The sequence below is a fragment of the Cetorhinus maximus genome, chromosome 9 (genome assembly GCF_964194155.1).
Source record: "Cetorhinus maximus chromosome 9, sCetMax3.hap1.1, whole genome shotgun sequence".
NCBI classification, from domain to species: domain Eukaryota; kingdom Metazoa; phylum Chordata; class Chondrichthyes; order Lamniformes; family Cetorhinidae; genus Cetorhinus; species Cetorhinus maximus.
This window is the reverse complement of record NC_135887.1, coordinates 9,648,844-9,674,994: the sequence shown is the minus strand read 5'-3', so window position 1 is coordinate 9,674,994 and position 26,151 is coordinate 9,648,844. Positions and strand designations below refer to the sequence as shown.

The 26,151-nt window shown below is 38.1% G+C and overlaps 1 protein-coding gene across 3 annotated transcripts in view; it reads left to right on the top strand.

Moving 5' to 3' along the window:
- The window catches only part of gosr1 (golgi SNAP receptor complex member 1), a 121,884-nt gene that overhangs the window by 25,853 nt on the left and 69,880 nt on the right, over positions 1-26,151 (top strand). For all 3 annotated transcript variants that reach the window (XM_078548016.1, XM_078548015.1, XM_078548017.1), the window contains exons 3-6: positions 2,157-2,244; positions 5,102-5,209; positions 14,921-15,012; positions 17,513-17,587. In XM_078548016.1, coding sequence (XP_078404142.1) covers positions 2,157-2,244; positions 5,102-5,209; positions 14,921-15,012; positions 17,513-17,587 — 363 coding nt within the window. The remainder of the gene's footprint in view (positions 1-2,156; positions 2,245-5,101; positions 5,210-14,920; positions 15,013-17,512; positions 17,588-26,151) is intronic.

Genomic DNA, 26,151 nt, shown 5'->3' with positions numbered 1-26,151 from the left:
AGGAAGGATATAATTGCCTTAGAGGGGATGCAGTGAAAGTTCAACAGCTTGATTCCTGATATGAGAAATCTGCCCTTTGAGGAGAGATTGAGTAGAATGAGCCTATGTTCTCTGGAGTTTAGAAGAACGAGGGGTGATCTCACAGAAATGAACACAATTCTTAGGGTTTGACAAGGTAGTCGCTGAAACTGTTGCCTCTGGCTGTGGAGAGTGTAAGACCTCCTCCTGCTCCTACTTCTTATGTTCATATATTTCGATCAAAATGAGAATTTTTTTTTGGGGGGAGTATTACAGTGCATTACCAGAACATTCAGTACTCAGAAAAGGTAGTCTGTCTTTAACTAAAATTTGGTCAATGCCATGTAAAACAGGTGTCGTTGGTTTTTTGATTGCCCTATTCAAAATATATGTTTGTACAGGTGACAATTGTGTTTTTCCCCTCCCTCCCAGAATTTCAGTGGAGTTAGGCATCCCCTGATACAGGTGTGAAAATATTTAATTATGCTTTTGCTTAATAGCATTATGGTTTTGATGTGAAAAATGTGCAGCAATATGTGGCATGTTGCCCACAACAGGAGATGATGCCTGTAATCTCCAGAAAATGCCAACATTTGCTACTGTACATCCGTCAGGTCCCATGGTTTCATTCCTGCTGGCCTGTGCAAATGTATGACTTTATAAAATCGGATTCTTGATCAACGTGTTTACATGTTCAAGATATTTTCCTTTGTGTAGCTTTTAACAAACATCAACATTCACGTACAAAATCTTAAAGCAAATAAGGGATCCTTTGTACGTATGCTGGCTCTCAGATAGCGATGTCCGTACAGTTCCATTCCTCTGCTCCTTCGCCCCCATTCTTTTTGTTTTTTATCTTTTGAAAAATGTTCATAACTTGATTTTTTTTTTGTAATTATTTTTCTTTTTGATGCAATTAAAATGACACACTATTCAAAGAAAATTGAGTGTAGCAAAAGAGTGAGAGATGAATGTTTTATGCTCCTTGGATAATTTGGCCCTTCCGCTAACTCTTTACTGCTGTCAGCAATGCATTGTCTGTGTGTGTTAAAGTTGCAGTAAGGTACTGTCATTCAATTTTTCTTTGCTCCAAGACTGTTTTGTTAAAGAAAAAATATTTGTTCTACCATTATTCCCCATTCTTAGCTGTCCTTGTGAAGATGATGGTGAACTATCTTTTAGAACCACTGCTGTGCTTGTTAGTTAAGGAGTTCTAAGATTTTGAACCTGTAAGAATAGATGTATGGGCCGTCAAGATCAGGGTAGTGTATGACTTGAGGGGACCTTTGAAGTGATGGTGTTCCCATGCCCCTAGTGCTTTTGTCCTCGGTGGTGGAGGCTGTAGGTTTGAGAGATGCTGCCAAAGATGCCTTTGTGAGCTGCTACATTGCAGTGTATGTATGTATACATCAATATGGCTTCATAAAATAGAACATGCAGTAGTTGCCTTTTCAGTGACACTTGAAGCTTAGTGCTTTAAAATTTCTGAGTGAAAGGATACCATTAAAATTAACCTATTCCAAGTTTATCTTGCAAAACATCAAACTATTTTACAAGCTGTTCAATTAGTGTGTATGGAAGTACCTGTATAAGTTGAAGCAATGATTGATTGTTCCTTGGGAAGCAGATGGTTCTTCACAGAATAAATTTGTACTGCTTCAGTATTTTGAAATTTAAGAGATTTTCCCCTAAAGGCGTATCCCTCCTTAACTGCTTTTGTTTCTTTTCACTGGTGGGAGAAAAGGCTAGGCTTATTTTTGCTTAACTTATTAAAAATGTACTTCTCATCATACATATAAAGTTAGGCAAAATTGTGCAGCTGGTTAATATTTTATAAAGCCAAGTTAGAGTGGGCTTAATCACCTTTTTGATCAAGTGAACACCATATTTTTTTTTCTGATAAATTGGTTTCATTAATATAAGTTAGATAAAATAATTATTTCATGTAAAAAGTCTTGATTCAAACTTCCACCTATATACATTTTCTGTGTCAGCAAAACAATTTTTCCTGTTCATATACTTAGATGAATTAACAAAGTTAGTACTTAAAAGGGCACTCACTGCAAAGCAAATTATATATGGTCCTACTATTTTCTTGTATTATTGTGCTAGTTTTATTTTTCTTACCATTTTTCCAGTTCTGACACAACACCTCTACTTAATGGATCGAGCCAAGACAGGATGTTTGAGACGATGGCTGTGGAAATAGAACAGCTGCTAGCCAAGGTGAACTTGAACCTCCAGTTAAATATTGCTATAATGAAATCTTGTTAAGAGTAGTTCTGGTCTCTAGATCATTGTAATGCTATTTTTTAATGGAATTATTTATTGGTACTGCTCCTCCCTTCACAAATTTCATCTCTGTTAAACTCTTATTTATCTCTCTTTCTCGTTTCCTCCTTCCCAACAAAATCTATGACTTCAAAGTTCTCATCCTCTTCAAGCATAGGAATTGTTAGATGAAGAAAGACCAAGGTCCATACTGGTAATCGCGGGATACAACATTAATGGAGCTGTCCACATCATCATCCTTGTATCCTAGGTCACACCCAAGTCTTTGAGTCTTGACTGCTGTGTGTGGGTCCATGTTACCCATCTCATTCTGACACCACCCAACACTGAAACAATTTTCCTAAACTGCTTTGCCTTATTTCATTTCTCTAAATTTTCAAAACTCTCTTCGAAACTTATGCTGTTCTTTGTCCACCACTCAACTTTTCTCCCAATTCCTGCTCACTGTTTTGATTTCTCTATCTCATTCCCTCCCCCTTATCAAACACTTTGGAATATTTTAGGGTGCTATACAGGTGGAAGTTTTTTTTTACAATTTTGGAAATGCTTGCAGCCCACATTGTCTCATTTACCTGTTACTGCATATGTCTTTAGCCCTCCCATCTCTGCCTGCTAACAGAAGTGCATAAATAATGAACTTTGGCAGAGATTTTCTGAAGTAACCTTATATTACTTAAGTTGCAGTATGTGACTTATTATACTGCTGCTGTACAGTCAAATTTCAGGTCTTAAAATGAAACTCAATAAAATGTTCCAGAAATACATCAATGGTTAAACTTCTGAGAATGTTATTTAGCAAAAGTAGCCCAAAAATGATGAAAAAAACATTATCTGAAAAATGTAATTCCTAGTGGTGCATGTATCGTTACAAAGCCTTTATGTGAAACGAGAATTAAACTAGCAACTAAATTACAGTGTAGGCTTTGCAGCTGTTTTTTTTTAACCAGGGCCTCTGCAGTGTTGAAGCACTCAAAAGATCTAAACCCAGTTGTGTCACTGTGCACAGTTGTGTTCCTCCTCTGATGCCCTCAAGGTTCACCTTGTTATCCTTTGTGTTAAACATAAGACCCACATACTATGCCATTTGTGTTAGGCACTTGAAGCCTTATTTGGGCTGCATGTATTGACACCACTATTCCCCACCTGATTGGAGATGATTGGATCATTTTTCCGTCAGCCACACCTGGAGACTGCACTGCTGTAAGTGACTGGGATTGATTTCACACGCACACGCACGGGTTTAGACTATGCAGCCATCCTCCACATTCTGCACTTTGGAGAAATAATCAATTTCTATTATGTAAAATAAGTACCATATGTTTAGGGTAGTGCGCTATCGGCTTTTCAAATTCCCTTTGAGTAACTGTACTTAACAAAATCTTTGAACCAGTTAACTTCTAAAATGAGAAGAAAGATCAAAGCTTGTCTGTGCTGTTGTAATGATTTGGGTGAATGATAGAAAGCAAACAGAAGCGTTTTTGATCATTTCTGAAGTTGCATAGCTGTGCATATTTTGGTCACATTCTTTTGCCTCACCAATCCCAATTCATCACCCAAAATGCTTTTATCCTTAATTGATTCCGTGTATCTTTATTCCAGCGTGAAGAGTTCCAAATCATCAATAGATCTGGCCTTTATTTCATCTGTTTCAGGTGCTGAGCTGAGACTAATATTTCACAGATGTAAAGAAAAATTAATACCCTCTTTAAAAATCAAACGTTAGAAAGAATTAGGGAAACAGAATTGGTATTTATATCGCACCTTATCACATCATTCAGGAAAAAAATGCACTTCTCAAAATGAAGTGCAAACATAACCATATTTGTGCTTAAATAATAACCTATAAAAAGTAAGATCAGTGACTGGTTAATCTGTTTTTGTTATACTGTCATGGGATATCATCCAATTTGCACATGAGCCTCAGTTTCACATCTTCGTCCTGCACTTCTGACAATAAAGAATTCTATGTATTGAAGTGTTAGCCTAGATTAGTGTGCTTAAGTTCTGGAATGGGACTTGAACCCATGATTCTGACACTTAAGAATGTTAACAAAGGAGACAACCTGACCTTTCATTGATTTGAAACATCAGCTCTTTTGTTTCTCTTTCCTCTGATGCTTCCAGGCCTGCTCAGTGTTTGTAACATTTTCTGTTCCTGTTTCAGATTTCCAGCATCCGTAGTATTTTGCATTTGTAATTCAAATATCTATCTGTTTGTGCCATCACCCTTATCATTGGGAGAGCCATTAGGAATTAGCTAGGAAAAGTTGTTCAATCTGTTTAGGAGTGAACTGGATTCATTTTCATACTGTGCTGTATGTTTTTGAGTTATTTGCTCCTGGTTTATGCAGTGATCATGGAAAGAAGGACTCACTACCGCTGACCTCAAGGAAGTATCAATGATATTTAGCCCAAGGTCATGATTACTCCATCATTAAGCTTCTTAAACCTCACTGAGTGGTGACGAGCTTTTCCTCTGCCCAACTCCACATTAGTGTGGCTGCAATAAGAATTCACCTTCACACACGTGTGTGTTGTTGAATATTCTATGTTAATGGGTATCTGTTTGCTGGCATTAACAGAGGACTAGGAAATTTTTTACTTGTCTGTATTCTTAGCAAGACGAATGCTGTACCAATTGCGGTGCTTAAAAAGGAGAGGGTAAAGGAGAGAGAAAATTGAAAATAAGGGTGTTCTGCTACCGAATTCTGAGTCAAAGCGTTAGTGCAACAAGCACTGGTGTTAATTTCGTTTATACATGTCTCAATATTTTATTTGTTTTTGTCTCCAGCTGACAGGAGTAAATGACAAAATGGCAGAGTACACTTCAACCCCTGGTGTTACATCATTGAATGCAGCACTTATGCACACATTACAACGGCACAGAGATATTTTGCAGGTACAAAGAATCTTCATTAAATTTCACTCTGGCCTTAATGTATAAGTACAAGTATTTCATTATTGGAGCAATCCAGGATTTGAGGAAATATAGTATGTCTGGTTTTTCCCTCCAATTTTCTCCTCTCCAAAGGCAGTGACTTGTTTTGGGGTCATTATGTGGGCATGGCTGCCCCCTAACCTTCGTATTTCTCTCAAGTAGCTGTTATCTATATGCTTCTTGACAGTCAGTATTGACAGCCGATTAATGTTGGAGTGAATTGCAGTTGAGTCTGCCAAATGTATATTTAAACCAGGCCCCTGCTAAACCTGGGGGCAGTTGTGCCAAGACATGTTCATGGCATGTTAACTAGATTGTTAAAATACATAGGTGAAGGACATTGTTTAATTGAGCACTTAGAACACTTATAATGGAAACTTGTTTTAGTGGTACTCAAAAAGAGTATAATGGGAGACTGTTGAGACACTGTGGATGATAGATAGGAAGCGTTCATATGTAATGCTGCATTCTGTGAATAAACCAATTATCAAGAAAAATATTAGTGTCTAGTTTGATACTTCAACTGATAATTTAACCCGGTAGCAGAGGATAGTTGCCTAAAATTTTTTTTCAGACATAAGATTGTAATCTGAGCTACTTTGTGGGAAAAAAATGGCTGAAGGCAATCATAAAGCTGTCAGGGTATGACCCACTGCTGTTTTTCAAATCCGAACCTTATAACTAATGGAAAAGTAGAATGCAATATAGATATGAGTCACAGCTTTAACAAAGAGAAATTAAGGTTTGGTTTGGCATTGTCACTTCCTGCCAAAAGTAAATCAGCAACAAAGTTTTATTGTGAACAAAGTGAACTGGATGCCCGTCCATTGGACACTGATGAAGGTTTGGAGATCTGGCAGGTGACAGGATTGGAGTAATAGTAATGGATGAATGAACCTCAGGAATGCCTGGGGAATTGTAACAGCTGTTTGTGATGTGATTTAATATATCATTATGTGGTAAATTGTCCAAAACGGAACAGTAGGGCTTTCAAGGTGAAGTGCCATACCAAAAGTTTGGAAGTGGAAGATGATGATGTTGATAAGTCTAAGGTAATTGTACTGGTCACAAGAAGCTTCAGTCGGGTAATAAGTGTTCTAGTCATGGATTCATTTAATTGTGCTGTGTTCGACAGTGGTAGCACATCGATAGTATGTGGAATGGATTTGTTGAAATGTTATTCAGATTTACTCAGTAGTAAGGATCGATGGGAGGTCAGGCAATATGAAAGTTCCACTTTCTTCAGGTTCGGGGATGACACCACGTTAAGGCCATTGAAAAGAGTGGTGATTCCATGCAGAATAGTTGAAAGAAGCAGCTTTTTTGTACAGATGTGGTATTTAGTGAGATACTCTTGCTGCTGAGCAAGTCTTCCATGAGAAAGGACACAAATGAAATTGGACATGGAGCATGATAAAGCGGTTGTCTTTGGAAAGTCAGTAGATTTAAGATTTACCCATTCAGGACCTTATTGCATCCCTTTAACAAAGCCTAACATCTCTAATCAGAATGTTAAAGTAGTGTTAAAGGTATCACATGAGAGGAGTTTGAGAGAAAAAAAGCAAATTGTCTTAAAGTTACACCAATAAGTTGCTCACCCCTCTTGCCACAGATTAAGAATCCTACTAAAGGATGCAGGGGTAGCTGATGATGAGTACACAAAGTTTATGGAAGAGATTTGTGAAGAATGTGATATATGCAAAAGATATCGAAGGACACTCTTGGCCTATTTTAAGTCTCCTATTAGCATGAGATTTTAATGAAGTAGTATCTATGGATTTAAAGGTGTGGGATAAGGACAGAAACATTTTCATCTTGCATTTCACAGACATGGCAACAAGGTTCAGTTTTTTTTTACAGTAATACATAGTAAAGACAAAAGGGTGATTGTAGATAAAATTATGGGAAATTGGATGGGTGCGCTGGCTCAATTTCTGACTGACAAATTCCCCCCCATTGTCAATGATGAGTTTAAAGATATGTGAAAGTATGAACATTGTAGACTTTCCAAAGACAATTGCTTTGTCATGTTCCTTGTCCTATTTCATTTGTGCCTTTTTACATGGAAGGCATGCTCAACAGCAAGGGAATCTCACTAAATATTGCATCTGTACTAATAAAGTGGCTTACTCCAACTATTCTGCATGGAATCGCCACTCTTTTCAGTGGCCTCAATGTGTTGTCACCCCCGAACCTGAAGCAAGTAGAACTTTCATATTCCTTGACTGTGGCTGAAAGTTCTTTCAGTAATGGACTCTGTGAAAGAAATCACATGATGAACAGTGAGATGCTCCATAAGATCTTAGTCAACCAACCAAATTTTAAGTTAACACCTGCCCTAGCGTGGGCAGTCCATGTGAAGATATTGCTTCAGATGGTCGGTGGCTATAGTCCAAGTCAGTTGGTCTATGGGAGAAATCCAGCCCTAGAATGGATTACAGTTAGTTCCACCTTTTCTGCACGCCTGAGTGCCCTACATGCAGGGAGAAGGGCATTCATCACTGCAGAAGTATCAGAAAAAATTCAGAGAGCTTTACAGCATCGCGTAAGACTGTTGAGATAAACTTTAATCCTGGGGATTTAACATACTATAAAAGAGAGGGTCAGCAAGAGTGGAAAGATCCAAGTAAAGTGATAGGGTGTGATGGAAAGACAGTGATTCTCCAGTATGGTAATTAAACTGTTAGGCTACATTCATCTAGGTTAACAGGAATTGATTATAAATTTTCAGGCTCTTGAGCAATTAGTAGAAGGTGATGAAGCACCCTGTATCTCTCTCACTCGTATGTTTGACAGTTATGAGGAACAAAATAATGTGGGTAAGGTGCCAGATGACGATAGACAAAGTGATACCGATGCACAAGATTAGGCTATTTTACCCAAAGGACAACTGCCTAAGGCCGATACTACGGTAACATACATAGCAGAAAGATCCAGCGAATGGAGGAATGTGACCATTGTACAGAGAGTAGGGAAAGGTGCCAGCAAATTCAAACATTGGCTAAGTGTCCAAGTTGATGGACAAAGCGATTTCATCTATGGACTTGCAAAATGAGGTGAAAAGGGGGAAAGCAAGAAAACGCAGTGCGAGTGCCCAAATTGGATCTGAAAGTGATTCTGGCACTAGGAAACAATCATGTACTGGCAACAGAACCTCTGATCAGGGGAGGGAGAGATCCTGTAGCAGCAGTCCAGAAAGAGATTGGAGGGCATGTAGAGGCCATAGTTTGAATAGGCTATGTGATAGAACAAGGACTGCAGAACAATCTAGGAACACTACCAGAAGTAGAAGCCCTTTTTAATTATAAAGTTTTGGTGGCTGCAAACAAATTAGAAGATAAATCAATGAGGGAGGCTAAACCAAAAAAGTTGGATAGCTGGAAGGAATTTGGTGTCTACTCTGAATTGCCAGATTGGAGACAGCCAGCCTTGTCCCACAGATGGATATGTGCAGAAAATACACTCCCAGATGGGACATTTAAGGCTAAAGCGAGACTAGTGGCTTGGGGTTTCAAAGAGACTTGGTGATCAAGATGTTAGAGTGGACTCCCCCATGACAGGAAAAGTGACCGTGAAAATTTTCTTAGCTCTTTTAGCCATATACTCATGGAACTGTGGTTTGATTGATATAAAAGCCACATTTTTGCAGGGTGAAACATTTCTAAGAGAAGTGTTTTTTTAAACCACCTAAAAAAGCGAGCAATGTAGAAGGGGAGCTGTGAAAACTAAACATGGGTTTGTGGATTAATGATGCATCATGCGTGTGGTATTTTTCAGTTGGGCCTGTCTTGCTGAAAGTAGGATGTATTCAGCTGAAAACAGATCCAGCATTTTTCCACTGGCATCACAAAAAGAAACTCTCAGGCATCTTTATGATGCGCATCAATGATTTTCCATGGGGAGGTTCTGTGGAATTTGTTATAAATGAGACCAAAGGGGATTTTAAGATTGGCAGTCAAATTTTGGGGGCCTTTAAATAGATAGGCTTAGACATTAATCAGAATGGACAGATGCATCTGTGGCAGGCAGGTTGGTGAGGATGAGGTCAAGTATGTTTTTCCCTCTGGTATGTTCCCTCATCATCTGCCGCAGACCCCGTCTAGCAGCTATGCCCTTTAGGACTCGGCCAGCTCGGTTTGTGGTGGTGCTACCAAGCCACTGTGAAGTCCCCCACCCATAGTTCATTCTGCACCCTTGGCACCCTCAGTGCTTTGTCCAAGTGGTGTTCAACATGGAGGGGTACTGATTCATCAGCTAGTGGGGTGGGGGGGAGAATGGTACATGGTAATCAACAGGTGATTTCCTCGCCCACATTTGACTTTATGCCATGAGACTTCATGGGGGCCGAAATCGATGTTGAACACTCCCAAGGTAACTCACTCCCGACTGTATACCACTGTGCCGCCACTTCTACTGGGCCTGTCCTGCTGGTGGGCTGACTTCATACTTCAACTGGGCTGGCTTGGAATCGATTTAACAAATCACTCTATCACACAAACTCAGCACATGCAGTTGGAGATACTCCTGGTGTGTATGCCTCAGCTACACGTTGGATAAATTAAATAAGACTTTAGGACAAAGGTTTGAGGAGGAAAAAGAACTGTTTTAAATTATGTAAATTTGAGCCGTGAAATAGAATAAATTTGGGGAAAATTGAATCTTTTGGACCTAAAATGAAATCTGGAGGCAGTAAATGAACAGAAAAGTGAATGCCAAAATTCAATTATGAGCAAAGTGGGGAGTTTAAAGAATGATGGTGCAACACAGGTAAATGGTAAGAGAGATTTTAAATCTGGGAAAACTGGTTAGAGCTTGAAAATGCATGCCTGGGTTGGGGGGTGTAGGCGGTGGGTGGCAAGAGGAGACGGATTTACAATTTATTAATAGAGGAATTAACTGATGTACATTAATCCTGTAGTGATTTTTTAAAAATTTTGTCTCGAAGCTGACATTTCTGTTACTGAGCATTATGTTCCAGTATGGTGACAAAAGAAGGGCAATCAAATGGCCACTTACTATACATTCATCAGCATTATGCTGCTGGAAATGATCCACTACTGAACAATATCCGCTTGCAAATGTCCACTACAGCCAGAAGAACTATTAATTTATAGGATAGGAAGAAGAGATACAGCTTTAAGGCATTCTTTGATTTAAAAGTATGAAAAGCATAGAGTCTTGTTGGATTCAGAGTAATTTCAGTATCTGAATGTTTTTACTCTTTTTCATTTTACCTACTTTGACAAAATATTGAATTATTTTATTATGGATCTGGGTTTCATCATAGTTTATTTTATGATACAGTTTTTGCATTTTGAGGGAAATTACAAACACAATATGCATATGCTGGCAGTGCAGCTTCTGAATATACTACCTCTGCAAATTAAAATCAAAATAATGGAAGAAACCATTAATTTTCATCTAAATATATTTGCTAAGTGACAGCTGAACTTGCATTTATAATGTGGAAAGATTAGATCATTGCTACATATAAATGAGGATACGTTTCTTAACATGAAGATTTAATGGAGCAGTCTATACTGTTAATTGAGTGATAAATATCCTCAGTTAAATGTTGGATGTACAGATGTCAACCTCAGCAAAAAGTGAAAGGTGACTGGAAGCTGTTGAATAATAGCTGTCCAAGAAAGAGACTTTTTGCATTTTAATTAGGCACTGTTGTGAGAATACACTGGTAGCCCATTAAAGGCTAGTTGAAAGTAATGTGTCATCCTTTATTAAAACTTTGCATCATCCATTCATGAAAATTAAATTTCACGAAATGGCAGTTTCACAATAAAACATCATAACTTTAGATAAATCTTTTCCCTTGGGCACCACATTAAAATTAACGAAGGTATCCCACATTTCTGTTAACTTAATAGTGGAAGGCATTTTTTTTTTGCATTTTCTATATGATAAAATTGAAGCAAACAAGTTAAAATATATTTTAATAAGCATGATTTATGAGGTGCCAAACAGATCAATATTTTTGCAAAAGTATTAAAGTTTCCTCATTTCAAAATATTTTGAAATATTAAAGAGAAATATTACTTTGAGCTGGGGGAACCACAGTACAAAAAAATCAATTGTTTGTTCTCATGTCTGTTAACTCCCTTTGGGAGTTCACTGGAGACCAGCTACATCTGCTCTTGCTGCCAGAAGGGAAGCAGTTTGCTGATGTGTGGTGTTTCATTTGCTAGCAAATATATCTGTGGCTGAATTTGTTAATTTTGGAGTTCTGGGACTTTGCATCCAGGATCCAGATGGGTAATCCTGTGAAAACAGTTACTGGACCCATCACACATATTTCACTGTCTTCAGACATGAGACCGGATGATATATAGCAAGCTGCCAGTGAGTTGCAATCTACTGATAAATCAGAGTTTTTTCTTCAGAAAATTGCTCAGTAATTACAATTTAGCACAGGAAAATGGCAATAATAGTACATTTAAAAAGAGTTGCCAGATAATTTGAATTTCTAAAATATTAAAATTTGAGACATTTTCTCACAGAATTAGGGATGGACACTCAAATGAGTTATATTTGGGCACATTGAATATGTTCACACCATCCATAACATTTACCACTTCAATATATCATAAACTTGTCATAAACTAATGTGATTATTTCAAGATTTTCCTTTCCAGCATGTAGTAATATTTGAACTGCTACATGCAACATATCATTAGTTCATACAAAAAGGAAATAATCATGTCAGGCAGTATCTGTGGAGAGAGAAAGGTTGCTCACCTTATTCTCAGCATATAAAATAATTTGTTGATTGATACTTAAGTTTTCATTTTCAAATTTATCTTAGATCTTTCTAAGTACCTGTTATGAATGTTTTATCTTGACCCTGCCCAAGTATTATTCTTATCAGTAATATGGTGGTTCAAGGCTTAACTATAGGCACTTCAGAAGGGAACAATTAATTTGTTGGCTCTTGGTTTGTAGAGCATGTTTTGCTGTAAAAAGAGAACAAGCAGCAGTGCTTTGTGCTGGAAGCCAACTAAGGACTGAACCAGTGGGTTTTCTCATTAATTGGACTGGAAAATGGAGAAGAAATGTGTAATTCATTGTGAATTTAACAACTTGCAAATCTTGATGGGTTGCATACAAACATTTGAGGCTTTATTCCAGTCATTGCTTTGTCCTTTCCAAGGCACCTGTTTGGTGGCTAGGATCATATTCCCAATGTGGCCTAGGTATTTTTAATTGGGAGAGTGAATAATAATTTTGGCCTATTTCATAAGACATTATTCTATTACATTTAATTATCCAATTTAAGCACGAAAGTGCAATAACACTTTTCTGTGAACACTTTCCCCCCCGCCCCCCCCAACAAACCAAAAAGTTGGTATCGTAGGGAGCCCCACAAAGAAACGGCTGCCCCACAGCCATTTTATGCTGCAAGCAGCGTTAATTGCCTAAGGTTGAGACTTCTGCCACCATCCAGGGAGTAGCCCCATCGTAGAGAGCTGCTGACCAAGCTTTGTTGTTGTAGCAGCGACGCGTAAAGCTGACAGGCTACCCACCTGGCATGGGCCTCCTCCCGCCATGGGTAAAATAGCAATGGAGGTGGAATGAGGCACTTAAAGTGGCCATTCATTGGTTGTTTAAGGGCCTCAATAGGCCCAAGGGCGGGCAGGTTGCCTGACACCCCCTACCCCACCGTAAAATGGGAGACCGGTCGGGAGCAGGCGAGAGCATGGGGTGGGAAGGCCATGGGCTGCATTTCATGAGTTCCCCGCCTACAAACATGCTAGTTGGGGGGGCGGTGGGGTGGGGGGGGGGGCTGTAAAATCCAGTCCATTGTTTCTGTTAACTTGAAGTTTGTGGTTCAAGTAATGTGCAGCTTCAGAAGTTGGACTATGTCAAGCAGAACTGAATCAGTTTGATTTAGGAATGTGTACCTGGTCTGCCTACTGTGTAGATGCCTCAGGAACAAAGAATCGTTTTGAGATGTTTTTATTTTTATTGCTAAATCACCAGAGCCAGTTGGTCTACACCCAAAGCTACTAAAGAATTGAGAGGAGATTTTTGAAAAAGGAATTGTACCAAAGCACTGGGCGATGGCAAACTAGATATAGGATAGCTCTTGCAGAATGTCAGCACAGGTGAAAGTGTTTGAGAGTAAATGGAAAAAGATTATTTCTACTGGTAGTTGAATTTCTAAAAAGGACATTAAACTAGTAAACATTGACTACAATTTTTGCATCTAATACAAATGCCTTTAAAAGGAGTATATCCTTTTCAATAAAGACTCAAATCAGAATTTTTTTCTTGAAAAGAGTTCCTCTGAGAATGGGCATGATTTGGATTTTTGATACAATTATATCCACTAGATGTGCCCAGGGCAAAAAATACTTCATTTTGGCTAAGGTTCTGCTCCTTGCATCAGGGTAATTTTTCAGTGCAGTTTGAGATTCTAATTTAAAGCCCACTTTCCATATTTATTACAGATTTCCTTTCAGATAGTCTTACTGTCGTAATTGATCATAATTGGCATTGTTTCGCCATACTGTCAAGGATCCATTTTGTCCTACCTCAGCTCCTGTTTCCAATATTGTGAAAAATGATTAATCAATTTTGTGCAGAGGCAGAATACTGCAAATTGAGCATATCCATTTTCCAAATGTTCTCCTCTCTGTGAAAATGACTTGTGGATGATCCATTTAGTGGGTTGGTTCTGAATTTATAAAATTCACTAGGCTATGACATCAATTGTTGCAAAAGAGGGCAGCTGCTCTGCTTTGTACGGCAAAGGAATAATAGCTGTTCTCTTTCTTATTACATGAAGCCAATATTAGCTGCAAATTAATTTTTGTGCCACTGCTGTCCCCTTGCAATTTTTTTTGTCAGTTTGGGAAACAAGGTCAGATGTTACAAGGAATAAGTTTAAGTAGGACTTATTTTTATACTCTCATTATATTAGTACAGTACAATTGCCAGTGCCATCTGTGATCTTGGCAGCAAGAGTTGTAATCAAAGGCATATGCTTCATCTGTATGAGCTAAGCAACCTTAAGGAATATCCTTCTGATACCCCTTCCCTTCTGGAGACTTCAGTATTGGCTGCCTTTTTTTTTCCAGCTGTGATATTGGCAGCCTGGCGAATGATCCACACCCTAAATTGATAGGTCCAATGTGCATTTGATACAGGGCTTTGGGTTTCATTAACATCAAGCTTATGAATGAGCCATGGACACCAAATGAGTATCCCCAGGCATTCATAATGAAGAGGAAAATAGCAGGCTAGCTGTTTTCAGGCCAACTAAATATGGCAAAATGAGCTTCAAACAGCTGTTAAGCCCTTAGTTTTAATATGAAAAGAGCCTGATAGCATTTTCAGATGTGGGCCATGGATGCCGATTTTCTTCTTTTTTTTGTTTTCTCGTTACCTAAACCAATACCTTGGGAGTGCACTTCCAGCTTTAATGAGTGTGCTCTTCCTGCCTGCCGTACTTGGGGCTTTAAAGGCTGTGTAGCAACTGAAAAACAGGAGGCGTGCAGCTGAATTTATAAGCCATGGAATGCGAGGCCCAGCAAGTCAAATTAACGATGGAGATTTTCCAATTCCTAATATATGCAAAGTGTCTTGCAGGAGGAAATGTAGTGACATGGATAGATGGTTCTCACTGTTTAATAGTTTTAATTTGCTTTTTGACAGGATTATACACATGAGTTTAATAAAACTAAAGCAAACTTTATTGCAATTCGAGAACGCGAAGACTTGTTGGGATCAGTTCGGAAAGATATTGAGTAAGTGATTATATATGACTGTGCTAAATAAAACATTTTCATGCTTTTTCCACTTAGAATTGAATGGAATAATTTACGGCAAAGAAAGAGACCATTCGGCCCTTCGGGTCCATACCAGCTCCCCGTGGAGCAATCCAGTCAGTCCCGTTTCCCCCACTCTACCTCCGCAGCCCTGCAAGTTTATTTCCTTCAAGTGCACGTCCAATTTCCTTTTGAAACCATTGATTGTTACTGCTTCCACCACTCTCGTGAGTAGTGTGTTCCAGGTCATTACCACTCACTGTGTAAAAAGGTTCTTCCTCACATTCCCTCTGCATCCCTTGCCCAAAATCTTAAATCTGTATCCTCTAGTCCTTATACCATCATCTAATGGGAAGCGATTTTCCTTGTCTACCTTATCTAAGCTTGTCATAGCCTTGTATGCCTCTATTAAATCTCCCCTTAATCTCCTTTGCTCCATGGAGAACAACATCAGCCTTTCCAGCTAAACTTCGTAACTAACCTTGCCCCCCGCAACCCAAAATCCCTGGAACCATTCGGCATCTTCTCGAGGACTTTCACATCTTTCCTAAAGTGTGGTGACCAGAACTGGATGCAGTATCCTAATTGGGGCCTAACCAGAATTTATTGAAGGTAGAGCATAACTCCCCTGCTCTTATACTCAATGTCTTTATTTATGAAGCCCAAGATCCCATAAGCTTTGCTAACCGCTCTCTCAATATGTCCAGCAACCTTCAAAAACTGCTGCACGTGCACCTTAAGGTTCCTCTGTTCCTACACACCTTTTAGAACTGAGCTATTACATCTGTATTGCCTCTCTCTATCCCTTCTTCCAAAATGCCTCACCTCAAACTTCTCATTTTTATGTCCAAATTCCTCCATGACCTCACCTCTCCCTATCTCTGTAATTTCCTCCAGAATTACAATCCTCCATGATCTCTGGATGCCTCCGATTCGTGCCTCTTGCGTGTCCCTGATTTTCTTTACTCAATAAACCTTTCCACTCTTTAAAACCTACCTCGTTCACCTGCCCTAATGTCCCCTTGTTGAGCTTCATAGATAGGTACCAAATTTTGTTTGAGAATATCCCTTGTGTCACGCCTCGGGTGCTTTACTATGCTAAAGGCACTATAAAAATGCATGGATTGCTGCTCTGTATACAGCATTTCATTTGTTTTTATATTTTTGATTTTAATTAAATTCAAGACTGGGTGCATCTGGTTTTCATGGAGCAAAACCCTTCAGATGTGCAGCAATTTTTTTTTTTAAGTGGTTTTGGACATTTGTAGCCGCAACACTTTTCAGCCATTCTTGGCCTAAGGTGCCTTTAAACTATCTTGATTCTCGCTTCCTGTTACATTTATTTTGTTTGTCCTTTTTAAAGTTTATAGTGAGCAATACATTGTTCCAATAAACTGAACATCTGGTAATGCACAGTTAACATCACCAGTTGCCAGCAAGTACAGTAAATCCTCACTTAAAGTTATCGTTTCTTTCATGAAAATCGCAACTTCAAGTGAAACAACCTTAAGCGAATCACATTTTCCCATTAAAACTACTGTAAAAGCTGTTAAGTTCTGTAAGACCTTCCTCATCAGGGAAAACAAAAATTAAAACATTATATCCTGAAAGTTGAGATACTTTACATCGTTAAATTCCTACATTGGTAAATGAAATAACTTTTAAAATAGAATAAATTTAAAAACATGAAAGAAATGTGGTAACTTCACAGTACCACCTGCTCGCCACACATCCCGCTCTCTGATCCTGCTGGTCGCTGCAGACCTTTCTTCTCGCTGACCCGCCGGCTTGCAGCCTCTCCTGCTCCCTGAACCCCCTGACTTGATGCCCATCCCACTTCCTGTTCTGCGACCCCACCCCACCCCAGCGCCCCTCACTTCATACAAACGTCATCAAATCATATCATGAGCAGAGACTTATTGGATCCAAAGTAAGAAATTGCTACAGTGAGTAATTTGAAATATATACTGACCAAAAAGATTCATCTTGAGTATATCTTATAATTGTCCTATAACTCCTTTCAGTAAGCATTAAACTCAAGCAACATTAAGTGACTTTGAAAATGAAACAGATGTGAATTATCAATGCTCAATTTATTTTCTATTTTGATTTAGTGAGTTAAAAATTAACATGTAATTTAGTAAAACAGCACTAATTACCCATCCTACAGAGACCTATCCACTCTAAATATATTAATTATAAAATTACTGACATAGAGCAGTAAGCCTAGATAAAAATATTAACCATGTTGAAATAGTTTTTGTAGCTTAGTTAAAGTACATTTAAATGCCATAAAACTAAATTTGCCTAATGATGTAAAAGGGATAATACTGAAGTCTGTTGGCCAAGTTGAAAATTAGAATTGAACTTGGTACATGAAAATTCAAGAACTGTGACAAATGTTTGTGTCTGTGAATGCAAAGTAATACTTTATCATTTGCCTTGACCTTTTAATAAAGTCTTCATGTTTTAACCTCAGATCTTACAAAAGTGGGTCAGGAGTGAACAACAGAAGAACAGAATTGTTCTTGAAGGAACATGAGCATCTTCGAAAGTAAGTTTATTTTATTGTGTTTTTCACTGCTTGCTGCACTCAGGCATTTTGATATGTAAGATGAAGCTGAAGATTAAAGGAGGGCACTATGAGAAGCAAAACATTGCAGAGAATTGCAATTACAATGCAGTAATCTAATCATGGGGTTCAGATGTTATCATAAACTACAAAAAGCTTGAATGCTTTGTGATCCCCAAAGTTAAAGGACAGCCTTTACGTATGTCACTCATCACTTAAACCTAGAGCCAATTCTGTTCACTTAAGGTGCTGTTAGTGACCATATGTATTGGGTCCTTTTGCAAGTAGGATGTGCATGCAATTGGATTAATGGTTGTCCTGTGAATGCAATGCATTGGTAAGCAAATTCTATATCCATATGTTAGACCCATTTGAAAGCAATGGATAGACTATTTGGGGTTTTCTTTAAATTATTTCAGTGTGTACAAGTCATCCCCTAACTGTAAGAAGTTTAGAGAACTACATGGAGAGTCTTTGATTCAGACATTCAATAACTACAGCGGTACTTGGATATATACCACTGTCACCTTTTTAAGAACTTTCAATGTTTTTAAGGGCTCTGTTATATTTAATACCGTTGGTGTTTCTTTATTTGATGCCTTTAATGTATTTTATCATGAGGTTCGGCAGTATTTTTTGTCATTATTTCCTTAAGTGGGCAGGTTGGATTTCTACTTGATTACATTTAAATGCTGTCATTTGGTGGAAAATTTTCAGCTGTCATTTTGAAATTGTACAGAAATGGGCAGTGACCTCTTCATTAATGAGCACTTGGCAATGAAGAAAAATAAAGTTACAGCACATTAGTCAATAGAATTACCCTTAAGAGAGTAAACCTTTAAAAAATTTTCAGATTGGAACAAAATTATAGTGATTTCCGGAACTTTGATAATTTTAGACCAACACTTTTATTTTACAGACAAAAGCTCGATAAGTAAGTTGTTTTAAATGTGAAGTGGAATATTATGCTCGATAGAAATGCTTTTCTACAGCTTTTTTGCTTATTCCTGAATTTGGGGAAAATATGTTGCAGTGCAACGGTTTGGAAGCATCTGGTGTAATATATTTGCAGTAAAAGCAGGCTGGTTGATTGCCAAGCTCCATTCAAGCTTATAACCTCCAGATTTGAGGCTGTGTGGGTGGCTTCTGTGTCGCGGCAAGATACTGTGCAGAATCTGAGTGGATGAAGGTGAAAATGCAGGGGAGACAGTTGTAGGGGTGATGAGAAAAGTTGTCTTATGTTGTCATGCATGGAGAAGGCTAACACTAAAAAGTGAGGCAGTGTAGTTTTTTTTCTGGGTATGGAACATGATAGTGGGATATTTAGGGCAGGAGAAAATGAGCCCCATCAGTGATAGAGACCACGAAGTTTTCATGAGCACACGATGAAATTGAGAGATGGCTTTGTATTGACATGTGAATACTTCAGGGGAGAAACATACAATTTTATTGTCTTTTAAGTCATAAAATGGAAATATACTTCCTAAGTTAGAAACAAACATACAACAGGCAATAATTGTTTTCAGAAACATGTAGAATCCTAGAAACTTACAGCACAAAAGGAAGCCATTTGACTCAGTGTGCCTGTGCCAGCTCTTTGAAACAACTATTCAATTTAGTCCCGTACCACAGCTTTTTCTTCATAACCCTACAAATTAGTTCTCAAGTGTTCGTTCCCCTTTGAAATGTTTTCTTTACTCGGGTGTATGATGATTGAGCTGTTGCTGATTTTTTTTCTATTTCTGGTAGTTTCAGTTCAGCTAAGCTTTGTGTTGACATGTGAATACTTGAGAGATATGAAACACACTCTCCTGCCAATGCAAGTTGGCTGCAAAGATGGCCAACTGATGCACGTCTGCGCATACACACTAGTCCATGCATGCGCAGAAAACCAGTGGGCCCCAGTGTGTGGCTTTGATTTATAGCCATAGTGCGGGAAATAGGAGCAGGAGGCACAGTGTTGATTTATTACATATTCTGAGTATTTGCACGTTCTGTACCAGGGTGATTAAAGCTGTGCTTTGCCACATATGCATGGAAACCAATCCAGCTCTCAAACCACCACATGTATTATGTCTTATTTTTCTTTCAAGCACTGAAGAAAAAGAAACTCTCAATGCATCTGCATATGTAGCACAAAGAGAGTAGTGCAGTGCCACACAAACCCCAGAGCACTGCTTCACAATCTAATTATGCCAGAGCTTCAACATTTTCTGGAATAATCCATTTTTCCCCATTACCACCAGCTTCGGACAGCTATGCAACCCTATATTATCAATTTTACCTTACTATCGCATTTAACAAGAAATAAAATGAGGTATTTTGGAGTTTGCAAGGGAAAATAACCCTGCCTTCTTTCTTTGCTTGCTTTTTATTTATCAGCCTCTTGTGATGCATAAGAGGGCAGCTTGCCACTGCATTGCTGTATGGAATCAGATAAAAATTAGAATCCCATAAGGAAATTATATGAACGTTTGAACCAAGATTAGACAACTTAAAGTTGAATGGCTCCAAGTACAGTAGGACCCGTCACTGAAAAACAGTGAAATCAGGAGTGTGGTGTACACAGACATCACCAGCAAATGGAACCTGTCACTGGCAATGACACCACGTCAGTACAACTGCGCATGCACCGCATTGGCAGCAAAGGCAGCCTTTATGAAACTTAAATGCTTTCCCTTCAGGCAGCCTGCTTATTACATGCAAATAGTCGTCATGTGCTTGCTGGTGTCATAGCCATTGCACTTCTACAAGCATGCACATTTTGTTCTACAGATTATCATTGATATCGGAACAAGACGGTACTATTTTACTTAAAGCTGTTATGCCAGCCGGCTCAGTTAATATGTTAGGTACTGCCTGAAAAACAGAAACCAAACAAATTAGGCTAGGTTGCGCATGTTACAATCCCCATTGAGGCTAACAACTTTTTAGAAGAGATTTGGCTTCCCAGTGACCAAAATTTCAAGTTTTAATACTTTTACAGTAACCCTCTGTAATCCTCGCTCTCCCTCTCCCCAGGGTTTTTGGCAAAACCAACTGCTCTGTCCTTTGCTTTCAGGTCTTAAACCTGGCACGTACGTTTCAATAGACTTGAACTAGGCCCCCTGACCAGGCCCCACAAGCTTATCGTCAGGCAGAACGAGTAGCAGGTCATGTTTGTTTTCGTTACACCGTTTTACCTTGAATTAAAGAGTTGAAAACATAACCATTTTATAAAATCTAGCAGTCATAACACACACACACACACACACACACACACACACACACAAGTGATTATAATTAGTATTTTACCCTTTTTATTAACAGAATCATCATTTGCTCCATGTAAATGTTCATTCTCCCACCTGTGAGGTTTGAGATGTAATTTACTTGGAGGAAAATAATGATTGTTTCATAGAAATAGTGTGCGTGCTCCTCACTTGGTTAACTAGGAAGTATAGTTGATTCCTGTTAGAATATACCACAATCTGTACACAAACTTGCTTCTCTACATGTTAATGAAAAGTTAAGCTGAACTACTGTAAAAGGGAGATATTCAGGTTTTCTGTCCTTCACTCATAATCTCATAACGGAACCTGGTATTTGCCTTGACCAGAATTTGCCCCTCAACAAATGTCACTAAAGACATGTTATCTGTATTTGTGAATTTATTATTTGCAGGGCCTTGCTGTGTGCAATTTGGCTGCAGCGTTTGACCACATTGAATTTCAAGAAATCTAATTCATAAGGTGCTTTGGAATATGCTGGGAACTTGAAAGGACATCATATAAATTTGATTTTTTTCACTTCTATAAGCATTTCAACTTAATTTCCTCCCAGGCCAGAAATTTGGCTCAAGTGGAATGTGACGTGGAATCCATTGCTATTGGAGCAACAACTTTTTGTCCTAATATTAGTTTTCCATATCTGATTTCCACCCTTTCAATTTGTTAGGGAATGCAGCTTTAAACAAAGTAGGTTAGCAACCGATAATATGCAGCGTTTGGGATCTGAAAGCTGTTGGAGTCCTCCAGAGTTTGGCGTATGTTAGTGATGTAGGTAATGTTGCATGTCATGATCACAAATTGAGAGTTAATTTGAATGTGGGCAGTACCAAGACAGATAGCTAAATATAAAGACAGAGAAAGGCAGTAAAACAAAATGCATATAAAAACAGAAAGTGCTGGAAAAACTCAGTAGGGTCTGGCCGCATCTGTGGAGAAAGAAACAGAGTTAGTGTTTCAAATCCAATGTGACTCCTCATCGGAGCTCAGAACAAAATGCATAAATTGCTGTTTTTGCAGTTTCTTTAAATCATGCATGTGGATGTAGTTTGCTTTTGCTTTTTGATGCTGAAGTAGCATAGTGAGCAGCTATTTTAGATGCAGTTGCTATAAACTTTGATGGATTTTAAACAATAACATAAACTGCATAGTACCTGTGCCAACCATCCGGAGTATTTTCTTGTTTTGTACATAAAGTTAAAAAGAGATGGTTTATTGTACTGCAATTATAAACCTCCCCAATTTGTCAAAGATTTGTTCATTTTTACCTTTGATATAGACCAAAATATCTCTCGAGATATAAGCTGAACAACAGCACTGTTAGGAGACATTTGTCTGGTTTCTATGAGCACTGCTGGAAGTAATGATTTCCGTGCAATGAAAGGAGTTTGCACCATGATATGAGGGACCAAGTTCCCTACAGTTAACTTGCCATTGAAAACCAAGTAAGCACTGATCTAACTACATGGGATGCTTCTGAAGATTATGCTTCACTGTGTTATTGGAACCACATAGTGTATTCCAGTAACTCCCACTCTTGACCCTAATTTTATGAGCTCAATTTCAAACCTTAGTAAATGAAATAAATTATAATTTATTAGCAAGTTTTGGAAGATACCATTGACCCTAATCTTGCAATAGCAATGACAGCGAAACTACCAACGTTCTCTGTCATTGCTTCACTGAAACTAACGGCAACTCCTGGAGTCTGCACAGAGTCATGTGGAAATCGAGATGTCGTCGGTGATTCCAAGCTTCACCAGAGGGTGCACTGTTGAGGCCCCCCCAGAATGGGCAAACCTGTGAATTAATGAAACTTCCCATTCTTGTACTGTTAGCCTCATTGTATAAAATCTCGGACAACTTCTACTTTGTTGAATGAGGTGTAACTGGGTTTTTAAGCAGCGTACTAACTTCATAATTACTGCTAAATACCCTCACTCGCCATGGAAATCTAACTTTATATTTGCAGAATGTCAGATTCTTTCAAAAAAATTCCACACTTTTAAAATCAATATTTTGAATCTTGTTTATATTGCCATTTTAGCTTCTATCTGAACTCAATCATAATTTATTTCACTACCTGAAAATTTAAATTAAAAGTGGGGGATATCAGGTGCTTTTAAGTTCCTGGCTTGCTGTCTGTGAGAGTATTCCAGTACGATTGGCTGCTTACATGCTTGCTGACATCATTGTTGCTGCATGCCAAGAAGTCCCCTTGACTTGGTGCCAGATTTAAACTACTTTCGGGAAAGGGGGAATCCACACCTTGGAAATCTTTAGATCTCCCTGGACACCTCTCTTTAAAGTCAGCGGCGAGTGCCATTGCTTTCCCTTTGACTGCAACACCCAACCCATTATATCCTTATTAGTAAAGTGAGGGTAATTTTAACTTCGTATTTCCTGTGTAATATTGGCAAGAGAGTGTGTAGCCCTTTTGCACAAAAATGTATTATTGCTATTTGACAGCTGTATTATTTTCAAATAGTGCGTGACCAGGTTTTATAATTCAATTTTAAATTTGAATTAAAACAGTGTTTGAATTTTTAATCTAATTGGGGGTTTTCTGTTGCTTCTGTGTAACCATGGAGACGGTTATTTAGATTTTGTTTCTGTATAAAGGCAAGTTAGCTTGATCTGGGTGCAATGACTGGATATGGTCTCAAGGTGGCAGAAGAGAAGTGTTATGTTGAAACAGCAAAAAGCCTAAACTGCCCTTATGTATGTCAGAAAGGAACTTGAGCTTTTCAGAGGCCTAAGCAGTCTCTAGAATTTCACTAAATAAGAGAATAACCCTCAACTTCTACAGTGGTGGGCGCTCTAGCTTTCCTGGGGAAAAAAAATGAGTTTATTTTGAAGCCTCTGCTTGCTCCTGGGTCACTTGCATGCCATACACCTTGACAGTAAATCTTAAAGCAAACAGGTTCAGCATTTTAAAAAAACTTTTTAATAAACAGCTCTTTAAAAAAAAACTTGCATCTCTAATCCAAGACACTGATAATGGTAAGTATGGAAAAAATGGTCTTTCACTTGTGTCCTACACTAAAGTTTTTCTCTCTCCTCGATCCTATTTGTGTCTCTCATCTTTTTTTTTGTGTCTCCTGCCTTCCCAGTCTCTCATTTAATTCTTCCCCTTTTTCTTTAAATCGCTTTTTCTGGAGGAGTGAGAGAGGAAGTAGTTGCTCAGTAGTTCAGAAAGCCTATGGAGAATGGAGAAAATTAACTTTCAGACTTCCCTTACTGAAAATGAAGTCTTGAAATTTGTAATGCTGAATCATGGACAATTGGCATTAAGTTGATGCAGATCAGTGACGCTAGCGATCTTCTCTTCATGAACGATCTAGATTTTTTTTGTTTTGTTATCAACACGGATATTTAACTTTAAACAAATTGTTCCCCAAAGAGTGCTTGGTTAGCAATGACCGAGCAATAATCAGCTTGTAAGAAATGCTAATGCCTTTATTTAAAATAGTGAAAGATAATCATATGACAGTTCTTTTTGCTCACATTTGTGGAATAAAGAATTATTTCTTTCACCAATTTGCAAGCATGAGTATGCAGAGACCCGTCCTTTACTCAGTGAATGTTAAATGGATGCTGGCAGTATAACTGAGCAGCCAGCTTTACGTCACTCTATAAAGATACAAGTCGAAGACAAGAAGGTACCTAAATTATAACTGAGCCAAAATTGTAGCTCGGGGGGGTTTCTGGCTAGTTCCATCTGATAAACACAGCTATGTAATGTTTCAATTGTATTGGAGTTCTAACGAAAAATAAAAAACGTGTACTTGCTCTGAAATTCTATCAATCGATAGAATTCAGCTTATTGCTCTTTTTTAATTCTCCTTGGAAAATCAAAGTATCTAAGAAATTCTACCACATGAAGAAAGACCTCACTGAAGAAAAATACATTTTCTGTAATCATTTTTTTTGAATTTCAAGTGTTCTGCAAACAATTAAGTGTTTTTGAATTTGTTTAACCGTATGCAAAGTACAGGTATTAATCATGCCTTTTATTTATCTCTCTGTTAAAGCCAAAAGAAACAAACTCTCTTTAATGCGGAAGTTTTACCTCAAAACTTTTGAATTTCTTTGCTCAGGTGATTTTGAAATTACTTGGAAAAACAGTGGTAAGTACTGTTCTAGGTTGAAGTTTGGATAGAACGCATCACAACACTTCATCATAAGACGTCGGAGCAGAAGTAGGCCATTTGGCCCATCGAGTCTGCTCAGCCATTCAATGAGATCATGGCTGATCTGATAATCCTCAACTCCACTTTCCTGCCTGTTCCCCATACCCCTTGATTCCATCACTGATTAAAAATCTGTGGAAGCCCAACCTGCATATTGTCACTTAGATTGTGACTTTCTGAAAATAGCAGACACATAATTAATAATTCTCTTTGGTAATAGCTCTCCCAAAAATGTTGTTCTGACCCCAAGCTTTAGAAAGAAGCTGTAGCTTCTAGTTTCAAAAACAAAAAAAAACTTGTTCGTCGTCATGTAAATTTTTTTATTTTGAGTCGAGTTGAAAGGGAAACGGTATCAGGCAGAATGTTTGAGTTTCAGGTTTACGAGATTTTCCAAATGAGTTAGAATATTTAGAGTAACGATTCAACTTTTTAATTTCATCTAATTAAAAAGTATGATACAAGAGTTGTGATCTTTTAATAATCAAAAATATATTAATTTTCCATTTCTTCAAATATAGGTAATTAGGTGGGCTTCTCATCCATACAATGGTGTATTGCTTGTCATTTTGTTTCATAAAAATTAGAATGTAGATGTAGAATGATCTAGGTTTAGTGCAGTGTTCCTTGTTGGCATTTGAATGCCTACATGTTACTTTAGACTCTTGAAAATCTGTTATCCTATAATTTAAAAGGGGAGGAAAAAGCACTTTCTGATTCTGGACTAAATCTAAAATTTTAAGGTGATTTAACCATAAATGTTATTATTTAAAAGGCGCACACAGCAGTATTGCAGAAATTACTTTTAAGGTTCATTGCACTCCTTATGATACAGTTTATTTAGATTTTCAAAATGGTTTTAATAATGTTCCACATGAAATATTTCTAATTATACTAAAAGCCATTTAAACCCTTGAAGGTTGGACTGAAGTAGAAACATGTTTTCAAAAATAATGATAGAGTACTTCTGAGTGTGGTGTGGTGGGGTGGGGTGGGGTATGGGAGAGGGTGCTGAGGATGTTTGGTTGGAGACCAATAAAGATGAATCCTCAAACCCCCATTATTTCTAATTAAAACAACTGGTCAGATT